This window comes from Typopeltis vanoorti, chromosome 4 (genome assembly GCF_054136105.1).
Source record: "Typopeltis vanoorti isolate ZY-2024b chromosome 4, IOZ_Tvanoo_1.0, whole genome shotgun sequence".
Taxonomy (NCBI): Eukaryota; Metazoa; Arthropoda; class Arachnida; order Uropygi; family Thelyphonidae; genus Typopeltis; species Typopeltis vanoorti.
The window spans coordinates 106386154-106398257 of NC_143552.1; the positions used below are offsets into that span (position 1 = coordinate 106386154).

The 12104-nt window shown below is 35.7% G+C and overlaps 1 protein-coding gene across 2 annotated transcripts in view; it reads right to left on the reverse strand.

Annotated features, from left to right (window-relative positions):
- Positions 1-12104, reverse strand: part of Hacd2 (3-hydroxyacyl-CoA dehydratase 2) — a 226783-nt gene that overhangs the window by 196326 nt on the left and 18353 nt on the right. For both annotated transcript variants that reach the window (XM_090391398.1, XM_090391399.1), the window contains exon 2: positions 11896-12012. In XM_090391398.1, coding sequence (XP_090247524.1) covers positions 11896-12012 — 117 coding nt within the window. The remainder of the gene's footprint in view (positions 1-11895; positions 12013-12104) is intronic.

A 12104-nucleotide genomic window follows, 5' to 3' on the forward strand; every position in this document is an offset into this window, starting at 1 on the left:
AACCAGGCTGGCTATCACAACATAAATCAGCTTAGTGTAATTAAATGCTCAAAAATTTTATCTTCAAAGTGACTAATGCACACTGATGCACACTAATGCTCATGTGACTAATGCACACTGAAAAGTGAGTCTGACTCGTTTTTTTGTGAATTTTATTATTTTCTTGCCTATTACTCTGTTTATGGATAATTTATATAAATTCACCCTTCATTATGATCAGTAAATGAAAGAAAACAAACTGAGTTGTGATGAACTGTACTGTGCTGTACATTTTAAACCCACATTAAAGGAAAGAATATTTCTGTATAATTATGTGTAATGTATAGTGAGAATTAAAGAATGTATAACATAACATTTAATTTTTTTTTAACATCATCTATAAACAAATTATATAAAGTAGACCAATACCTTGGGCAAGTAAAATTTTTTTGTAGCTAGTAGATTTAAGTTCTAGTGCTAGAGCCCTGTATGAGAGTCCCACACAACCATTCATACCTATCCTTTAACTCATCCACTCACACCTTCTAGAGCTCATAATCATATTCTTTCTTTTTCATCTATTGACCAAATTTTAATCAATAAAATTCTTCCTCCCTTCCTGTCATGTACTGAAAAATTTTCTTTTACATTTATCCAATAAAACACATTTCAGTATCTTATACATCAACATCATATACATTTTTAATGTCTCTGAACAACATTATGTGATCTGAAATTCTTCAATAACACTCACGGAGGAAAGTGACCTGCAGGGTGCTCTCTTTCATGTGGGAGGGATGCCCATGTGGTCTTTCACCTTCACTACATGCCCCCTACTTCAACACTAATAGTTCTTGAACACTAATCAATCATGAACGTATGCAACACAAAAATTCCAATAGCACTAGATCAAAATAATAATAACAATAAATAAATAAATTTGTCACAAAAAACCTACAAAACAAACAAAATAAATAAAAAATCTGCACCAACTACAGATATCTAAATCTGATCTGATACTTTTGACAGAACAAAACTTGGAGCCTCCACCACCACCACCCACCTAACTTTCCAAACTACACTTCATACAATTACTTGTCACAAAGGTGCAACCTGTGTATTTGTGAAGCTTCACATTACATGCCAGAGAATTGTAAATCTTGAATCCATCTTTATTACCTTGAATTGCCTCTTTATCACTAATGTTATGATAAAGACGGGATTATTGAATTGAATCACCTCTTTATCATTAATGTAATAATAAAGAATGGATTTGATCAAGAGCAATGGTCTGAGTGTAGCTCAAAATTTTTTTAGATTAATGATACCAGGGATTAACTGAGAGGGAAATATTTATGTTTGAAGATTATGCCAAACAGGAGAAGACAACAGTTAATTAGGGTAACAGAGATCTTGTAGGATGATATGAATAAACTGTCAGTGTTGAAAAAGGCTAATGTTTGCCAGTTCAATATTGCAAAATTATGCATTTTGGGATGTGGAGATTACCAGTCATATATTAGTGATGGAACACTTGCAAGAAATTGAAGCAAGAAATCTGGAGACAGACAGGCGACGTTCAGAAGGCATACTATGAAAGTAGGCAAAATAGTATGGAAGATAACCTGAAAAGTGAAAAGCACACTGACATATTCTTTCTTTCTTAGGAATGAGGAAGGGGTGAAAATGATTAGTTTGAGCAAAAAAAGCTTGGTTGCCTTATTCTTTTGCCCAAGTTGCCTTATTCTTTTGCTGTCTTCAAATTTTCACATTACACTTCAAACCTTCATCATTTATCTGTGAAGCATGATCATTTACAGTCCAGACAAAGTGGAGTGTCATCTTCTGTGGGAAGATCTATGTTCACAACTCAGAATAGCTTCCCTTCTCCAATTCAACTGATCAAACCAGAAGAGATGCAAAGACATCTACTGTCAGTATAAAATCTTACTCAAATTGCACATCTACTCACTAGAATATCTGAAAATCTTCTCCACTCTTGTGACACCCTCGATCTCTTCTTAACCAGTTCTGATAAATATGCTGTAGAAGTCAGCCATCTCTTTAATAATTAAATATCCTAATTTCATCCAAGTATTTCCTGCAGAATGCCCTTAAATCAGCCACTCTAAGCTTCACATCCATGGACACTATAATACAGTAACCCCCCCCCTTTATCTCTGTGGGGAATATGTTCCAAGACATATATATATATACACACACACACACACATATATATATATAGTGTATGTATACACACACACACACACACACACAGTTTCTCCTATATACATACATACATACCTATGATAAAGTTTAATTTTATTTGTTGTTAATCAATTAATTTTAATTGATTAACAACAATAAAATAGAACAATTATAACAATATATTGCAATAAAAGTTATATGAATGTGAATGGCATCGTAGAATATGTTTTTTTTTTCATTCTTATGAAGTCGAGAACCTTCACCCTATCACTGAAAAGGAAACACTTTACAGCTTCTCTTTGATATATCCGAATTGCCAGCATCACTACTCTTGCACTTTGGAGCCATTATTAAGTAAAATAAGGGTTACTTGAACACAAGCACTGTGATACCGCAGCAGTTGATCTGATAACCAAGAACTACTCAGAATGGCATGCAGTTTACAACTTATGAAATGTTGATTTCTGTAATTCTATATTTAATACTTTCAGATGGATACTAAGTGACTAACAGGTGGATAGTGTATACAGTACAACGTGGATACACTGGACAAAGGGGTGATTCACGTCCCGGGTGGGACAGCAGGAGATTTCATCACATTACTCAGAACGGCACGCAATTTAAAACTTATAAATTGTTTAGGTATTATTTCTGGAAAAATTTCCATGTTACTCCTCTAAGCAAATATTATTTTTATGGCTATTTAGTTTATTTTTGTTTAGGAGTAGCCCCTTTTTTTTTATAATGTCATTGGCTTTTTACTCAATTTTTAGGCATTACTGATGTTTTAAAGACAAATATATATGAAGAATATATAGGAATAACAATTTGGACATACCTTTGTAGGATGTTGCTGGTTGTCTTCTTATTCAGCAGGATTCAGCATATGGCGATATACATTTATTTGCTGTTAAAGTATGACTGAAAGGAGTATGTGAAAGGAATGGGTGTTGGAAATGTGGGGATAGAGAGATATGGGAGAATTATCAATGAAGCAAGAGGTGTGTGAATTTTAAACCTGGAGTTTTTTAAGGGTGGGCAGAGAATTCTTTGGGAAGGAGGTGAAAGACAGAAATTTTTGGGGAAGGAGATGTCCTGGGTATTCTAGACAGAATAATGTCCTGAAGGTCAGCAACTGAGCAAGGCACTAACAATGACTGGCATATGCTGTGTTCTTCATTATCTTACAATTGTTTAATAGGATTCAAATCAGGAGAATTAGACAGCTAAAGGAGTATACATACAATACAATGCTTGGATATGCTTTTCAAACCATGCTTGCACAATGCAAGCCTTATGATATAGGGGTTTGCTGGAGGAGTTCATATCCAATGAGGGCAATACCTGGTCTAAAACAATCCACAGGTAAAAATTAGCAGAGAAACAATTCCCCATACACTGCAACCCCTGGCCTGTTTTCAACCAGCCATGTAGTCTGGTTGGCCAGAAACAGGTTGGATGGTCATAACATTTTGGTTCATGTATGTATTTTGTTCCTATGGAATTGCTTTTATCATGAAACACTGCTATAAATGTAATTCAAACTATTCATAATATGATGAAGCAACTGATGCCAAGTGTAGATTCAGGTGATAAATTATAAAGAATTTCAAAATGACATTATGTTATGATTTTGAATATTTATTGCAAATATTACAAAAAGTACAACTAAAAACTAAACAGGTTAGGAATATGATTAGAAAAAGTATTGCTGTTCTGAATGCTGCTGTAGCTCATTAATATAGCAACTCATTTCAGAAAACTCATGGACACCAAAGAAATAATTTGCTACAGTGAAAGAATTGCTATGATGAAATTTACTTTTCGGCAGCACTGACATTATTGGACTTGGGTTGAAACTGTTTCAGTAGTCTGATATAGCAAATTTACTATAATGATGCTTGCTAAAGTGAGAATTTAATAGTGTTTCATTTAATAACAAATGATAGTGTGGAAGTACAATGGGGAAGGGTCATATTTTCCTAATAGTGTACCACCTCAATCATGGTAAAAAATAATATTTAGCTAGTTTGCTACAGGTTTTGACTAATATCGTTACGTTTTGGAATTGTTAACATTTTTCTGTTGGACTATAATAATGCTACTGGTAATTATATAACTAAGAACGTGGGATTTGAATCCAACTGTTCATATTTTTTTGATATATTATAACGATTTTGATATTACTCACAATAAAATAATACTGATGAACTTGTTTAAATCAGCTCATATTTCATGAATTCAAGCCAACATTCTCAGAGCTTAAATAATGTACCATAAACATACATTAGTACTAACAACCAATTAACAGACTTTTATTATTATTATATGGGCAACTCCATGAGTCTGAAGACTCATCGTGGGAGACCCAATCTTGAAACCATTAACATACAAAGCACTCACAACTGACTATGGTAATCCATTCCACACATTCACAACTCTCCAAACAAAAAAATCTAGTCGATGCATCCCTACTAACCACACCTTTATTCAACTTCCAGGGATGACCCTTTGTTCTGGTCCCTCCAGCCAAGTGCTGACACATTTTTTGTGCATCTATCCTATAAAAACCCTTTAAGCAACATATATGTTTCTACCATATCCCCTCTTTTTCTCCTATCAACCAACATCTGCAATCCACAAATCCCCTACTACCTAATAGGGAACATTCCACAGGCCACTCACCATCTTGGTCACTTGCTTCTGAATCCTCTCCTACTTCCTCATCCCAAAGAAATCCAGGTGACCAGACATGAGCAGAGTAATACAGATGTGGGCATATCAAAGCCTTATAAAGAGGAATAACAACTTCTTTATCTCTACTTGTTAATGTGTTCTTCAATAGTGTAGTAATCTTATGGAGCTACCTCAGCTATATGTAATAGGTCCTCTAAACTTTAACTCTCTGTCTACCACCACCCCTTAATCTCAAGATTTACCTATTTCCTGGAGTACAGTGCCATCAATCTGTGTATTTTGTGATACACAGCTTGTAATCTATTTATCCCAAAATACATAACTTTACATTATTCGACATTAAACTGACACCCATTATCTTTTCCCACACAGAGACAGCCTATTTAAATCATCCTGCAAGCTATCCACATTGCCTTGATTAATTATTACTCTATCTAATTTTGTATCATCAGCAAACAACTGAATATTTCTTTCAGGTTATTTACTATATCATTTATGTACAAATTAAACAGCAATGGTCCCAGCACTGAACTTTGTGGCACCCCACTATTCTGCCCCTCCATATACCACTTTTGATATCTGTCCAGCAGCCATCCTCTTATTCACTTAACCAGTATCATATCCATTCTTATTTGTTCTATGCATAACAAAGTTCTATGTGGTATTCTATCAAATGCTTTTGAAATCCAGCAGAATGATTGCATAGACATTTCCTTTATCCAACTCAGCTGTTACTCTATTACAAAAAGTAAATTACTAAGGCATGACTGACTTTTCACAAAGCTATGTTGACCCTCATAGAGTATCATATTTTTATCTACCCATTCTTGAATTCTCTTTCTGACCAATTTTTCTAGTACTTTCACCACCAAGCCTGAGATAGTGATTGGTCTAAAATTTGTTACTGCAGTCTTAAAACCTCCCTTATGCGAAGGAATTATTTTGCCCTCTTTACACTCCCTTGGAACTACAGAGCTGAGACTTAAAAAGCCTAGTCAAAGGCTTTCCAGTTCTCTTGCACATTCTCTCAAACCCTAGCTGATATCCCATCTAATACCAGAGCTGTATTTACATTGAGATTCTGCAATATCCTAAGAACCTCCAATTCATCTACCTCTGTTCCCACATTAGTGTCTATCACATAGGTTAAAGCAGTAACCTCACTAGGATGATATAGTCTTGCAAAGTGGTCACTCAGTAACTCCACTATTTTATTCACTTCTGTCTCCTCATGATCATTATCACTCATTAAGGTTAATCTTCCATAGTTATTCTCTTCCTCTTACTTGCCACTTATCGAAAGATTTTTTTTTTTTTTTTTCGATTTCCTTTGGCCTGCTCAGCTAGATTCTTCTCATAATCTGATTTTGCCTTCCTTGCCATGCTGGTCACCTTTCTTACCTGTGCCTTGTACTGTTCATGAGTTTGCTGGTCACCTTTCTCTTTATATACCCTCCACAGCATTTTCTTCTTCTTCTGCAGCTCATGCTTAATGATATTACTTGTCCATCTAACTTCTACCTGATTAATTCTCCTTACCCTAGGTATAAAATTTAATACTGCTTCCTCTAGAAGATCCTTAACTATATCCCATGCACTACTAACATCCTTACCCTGCAGTGTTTTATGCCATGTTACAGATTTAATCTTTTTCCTAAGGTTCTCATAATCATCTGCCTTGTAGTTCCACATATATCCCTTTTTGACAGAATATTCCTCATGTTGTACATTTTCCCCAAGTCAAGACCACATGATCACTTTCACCAAATGGAGGCAAAGTGGTCACCTTGGTTATGGATAGCTCTTCTGATCCTATGACTAGGTCCAATATCCTCCCATCCCTAGTCCCTCCATCACATGCTGCCTTAAGTAATTATCTCTTAGTAGGTGTATAAATTCTATTCTGTTCCTGCCATGTGATCTTTCTTCCTTCCAGTCTATATCTCCATAGTAGAAGTTTCCCCATAATAATCACTCGACCTGTACTCATTGTACTAATTCGGCAATGCATGTCTTCCGGATTATCTGTGGAACTCCCTGGCCTATAGCTACAACAAACTGTATATTACTGGCCTTATTTATACTGTAATGGAAAAAAGAAAGAACTAAAGTCCAAGTGAGTATGCTGTGGGGTTAGAGACAGCTTTACCCAGTGGGAATAAAATCTTAGAATTAGTTTTCCAAAATTTTGGATCACTTAATGCAATTCTATTCACTGAGAATGGAAGATTGCTTAATTGTTGCAGCTGATTCCAAAAAGAATCTTTCAGATTTTTTCAATAATTTCCACATATAATTGTTGTTTGCTTCCATCTGATAATACATTATGTTGATATTAATACTGGAATAGAACTGTATTTCAGAGAAACTTACTCTGCACCTCAACTGCATGCAGACACCTTCTTTAATGCAGATCACACTCCATTAGTTTGTAATTAATGTGAATAATATGAGGCAAAAGTTTTGGACCATTTTTCCTTTAACATGACCTGGTCCATGCACTGCTGTTAGATGCATCCTGTATCCGATATTCCAATACATTCTAAAGGTGATCTATATGGCTGAAATCAGGACTCTGGACAGGCCAGTCAAGTTTTTTCCATATCACTTTCCTAAAAGCTTATTGCAAGCATCTGCAGTATGAAGTGGTACTTGGTCATGTTGAATAAGATGCATATCTAGTCCATAAAACTACCACACAAAAGTGCTGTATGGCAATAACACTTATCTTACAAATGAAGAATGGGTTCCTTAACATGTCATAGGTTTAGTTCTGATCGGTGTGTAGGAGTAAAAACACTTAAACGATTCATGGAGCAATACATGAATACAAAAACTTAATTCATTTTGAGTAAATCATAAGTGAGCATGCATAATATGTATAATATCTTATGCTTATAACTAACTGTGTGAGAAAACATAAAATTAGATAATCACATGCAAACTTAAATATGAATGAGAAACAAGCATGCACACACTGAGAGACCAGGGATCAGTGAAGTTTCAAATACTCTAGGTGCAATTATGGCTTGAAATGGATAGGGTCAAAATCATAATATATTCGCTCTAGCAGAAATACAGACTTGGAACCCATAATCAAGTTTCAATTTAATCAGCGCACAGTACAAATGGAGCAAAGAATATTGCTCCATTTGTACCCCAAGAGATGGAAGATAGGATGCAAAGGTCGTTCATTGCTTTATGTCACTTATCACATAACTGACTTACATAAAGGAGGAAACTAAGTTTCTCGTCAAATATGAACAGTCAGGATAGTGATTCCCATTCACACTTGGAAGATTTGGTTAGATAAGGTCTTGATAAAAAGATTGGAACTCCTTCTGAGACCAAAGTTGTATAGATCTTTCAATATTCCAAATCTCAACACAAGCTTCTCTTCCACAATACTTCTCAACCGTTTCTCAAGTATACTGGCATAAATCTTAACAGGAACACTCAGTAGGGAAATACCTCTGTAATTCTCACAATCAGTTTTTTTTCCCTTTTTATATATGGGTACTATGAGAGCTCTACTCCAATCACTGGAATTTGTCCTTCTGTCCAGGCCCTCTGAACTATGCAGTGTAGCCACTGTAAAACTTTTATACCTCCATACTTGAGCATTTCTGGTTGAATATCATCTATTCCAGCTGCCTTTCCACATTTCAGACCTTTGATGACTTTTTCTACTTCAAGCATGGATATGTATTCCTGATTGCATGCCTGGTCAGTGTTTTTTATCACAATGCTGCAATCACTGCTAGTTTCATTTAGCAATTTTTCGAAGTAATTACTCCTTACTTCAAGGATCTCTTTTTCTCCAGTTTTCATATCACCTTTGTCATCTCTAATTTCTTTTACAGCACTCTTTTCTCCATTTCTGAGCTTCTTCAACAACCTCAAGAATATCTTGCCACCTTCTTGACATTTATTTTCTATGTTCTAACCAAAGTCTTGCTATGATTTTTCTTTAGCTAGTTTTACACACTGTTTAGCTTTCTTACATTTGTCTCTGTATTCTCTAAGAGCACAAGATGACTTATTTGCCAGCAACTTTTAATATGCTTTCTTCTTTTCCTTCACTGCTTCTTTAATTTCCTGTGTCCACTAGGGAGTTCTAATTTTTCTATCCTTGCAGACAACCTCACCACATGCCCCTCTGGCAGAATCAATCACGGTTTTCTTCAAGGCTTGCCACTAAATCTCCAAGATTTGGTTCCTGTTCTCAAACTTTTTCATTTTTTCTTCCATAATCTTTGTGTATTTTAGTTTACAGTTCACATCTGAGAGCTGCTCAACTTTTATTTGTTTTAAAACTTTTTACATGTTCTTCTTTTCAATATGAAATTCAATTTTATCCTGCTTAAGACTAAATGATGATCACTTCCAATTTCAAATCCTCTGTACACTCTAGTGTCCTGCACCAGAGAGAAACATCACTATCAACAATAACATAGTCAATGAGACTTTTCTTATTCCTTGCCTCTTCTCTACATGTGAATTTGTGCACATTTTTATGTTGGAACATGGTGTTAGTAATAACCAGTCCATGTCCTGAGCAGAAATCGAACAAGTATTTGCCATTATTATTAGCTTTGTTCTTTTCTCCAAATTTTCCCAAAATATTTTTGTATGTCTGACAATCATTTCCTACTCTGCTATTTAGATCCCCAACAAGGACCAACTTTTCATTTTTCGTTGTGTCAGTTGCTTTTCTAAAGACAAAAAATTACTCCACTTCAACCTTAAGAGAACCTTCTTTAGGACCATAGACAGAAATAAGTCTCATTGTCCAGTTCCCCATTCTGATATTTGCCCACATCACTCTACTTGAAACTGCCTGCCATTCAAGAAGATTAGCCTCATATTTAGTGTTGAATACTATGGCTACTCCTTTTCCTTGATTGTCATTGCCTAAATATAACATTTTGTATTTATTGCTCAGAAAGAGCTCACCAGTTTTGGTCTTTTTTGTTTCAGTCACCCATATTATGTAGATCTGGTACTTATCTAATTCCTCAGCTAGCTGCTTTTCTTTGCCATTCAGGCTTCTTATGAAATTAAAACTGTATAACTCTATACCCCCCCCCATATATATATGGACTCCCAAAAATACATAAAGAAAATGTGCCATTACGTCCCATAGTAGATGGCATTGATTCCCCCACATACAAATTAGCTAAACATTTGGCCAAAGCACTCACACACTACACTCGCAACATACCATCACACATAAAAAACTCAGCCCACTTCAAAGCCAGCATAGAAAACCTTACACTCCAACATACTGACATAATGGTCAGTTTTGACATCTCCTCCTTATTCACAAATGTCCCATTCAAGGAAACCTTAGAGCTAATCCAAGCTAAATTTCCTCCCGATATTTCAGCCCTATTTCAATTCACAATGAACTCAGGCTATTTCATTTGGCAGAGAGAATTGTACAAACAAATAGAGGGGACAGCCATGGGTTCACCACTCTCCCCACCCTTGGCCAATTTCTTTATGGAGACCTTCAAAGAGAAAGCCTTAAACTCTGCCCCACAAAAACTTACCATATGGATTCACTACGTTGATGATGTGTTTGCTATTTGGCCACATGGCTCTGATATACTCCTCTCCTTCTAAACGCACTTAAACAACCAACACCCCAGAATTAAGTTCACCCTGGAAAAAGAGGAAAACAACAGCCTCCCTTTCCTAGCCACACTAGTCATAAGCCAGCCTGATGGAACCTTGGTTTTCTCAGTTCATAGAAAACCCACCCATACAGGCAGATACATTCACCAACAATCCCACCATTCCCCCCCCCCCTCAAAACAATATGGAGTTGTCAAGACACTATACAACAGTGCTAAACTAATCTGTTCAAATGACAATGCCCTAACCAATGAACTAAATCACATCCTCAACACTTTCTCAGTCAATGGCTACCCCCCCCCCAAAACAAAAAAAAATCCCAAAAATATTGAAACCAGTAAACCACAACCTCCCTTCCCCTCACAACAAGGATTACTATAAATCCATCACCATTCCCTACATCCAAGGCACCTCGGAAAAAATTACCAAAATCTTAAAAAAACATGACGACCTCTTGTTACAGACCTAATAGAAAATTGGCATCCCTTATCTGCTCCACTAAAGACTAACCACTCCCCCTAGGCCTACCTGGTGTATACCAGGTCCCTTGTAGCTGTGAGTTTTCCTACTTTGGCCAAACAGGCTGGACAGCAAATATCAGAATTTCAGAACACAAGGACTACATCCGGTTTCACCATTACAGCCACTCTGGTCTTGCAGACCATGCTCTGGATACATGCCACAGAATACGGTGGAAGAAAGCCAAAATAATACACCGTAGCAAGTTCAAATTGGAAAGACTATTCATGGAATCAGTCTCAGACCTAAGAAACATGCAAAACCTCAACAAATTTGGTTGCATGAAACTGCCCCAAATTTGGGAAACATACATCAGGAGACCTTCAGTCCAACGTCCAAGAATACCTACATAGCCCGCTAGGGGGGGCACCATCAGGATTTTTAGGAAAAACATAGCTTCCTTGCTTCATTCTCATTTACTGTGTTTAGTGCCTGTGTATATGTGTCTTTATTGTAAGTTCCATTGAAGATGGCAACGTGACGTTGTCGAAATATTGGAAATATATTAAAGTTTAATTTAATGTATATTCTATTGTACGTTGTAATTTCCTTAAGTTATTTAGTAAGCATGTACAACCAACGTTTATGGCTGTCTATGAGAAATATATTAACTATTGTATTATCTTGTGGTGGTGGTGGAGGAGAAACAGAATATCTATCTTATCTATTAATGGATCTGGAGGGCTGTCCTTGATTCTCTGCAGTGTATATTCATTTTTTTGTTTTTACTAGTGGATTCTCAATCCAGTGGAATCATTTTTGGTATATCATCATACATTATTTAAACAACATAAATTCATATTTAAAAATGAAAGCAAGTTTTTTTTTTTTCCTCTTGAATGTAATACATACCTGTTCATCAACAGCCTGATAAAACTCGAGCAGAAAATGATATTCATTTTGTCCTTTTGCTCCAATCCCATTTGCTGAAAATTCGAGTGTTTTTTCAGTCAAGTTAATTTGAGGAGACTGTAAAATAGAAATTTTTAATTAAATAATAATTCATTATTTACATTTCTGACCAAGATAAATTGTAAAACATTATTCTGATGTTAGAGAAT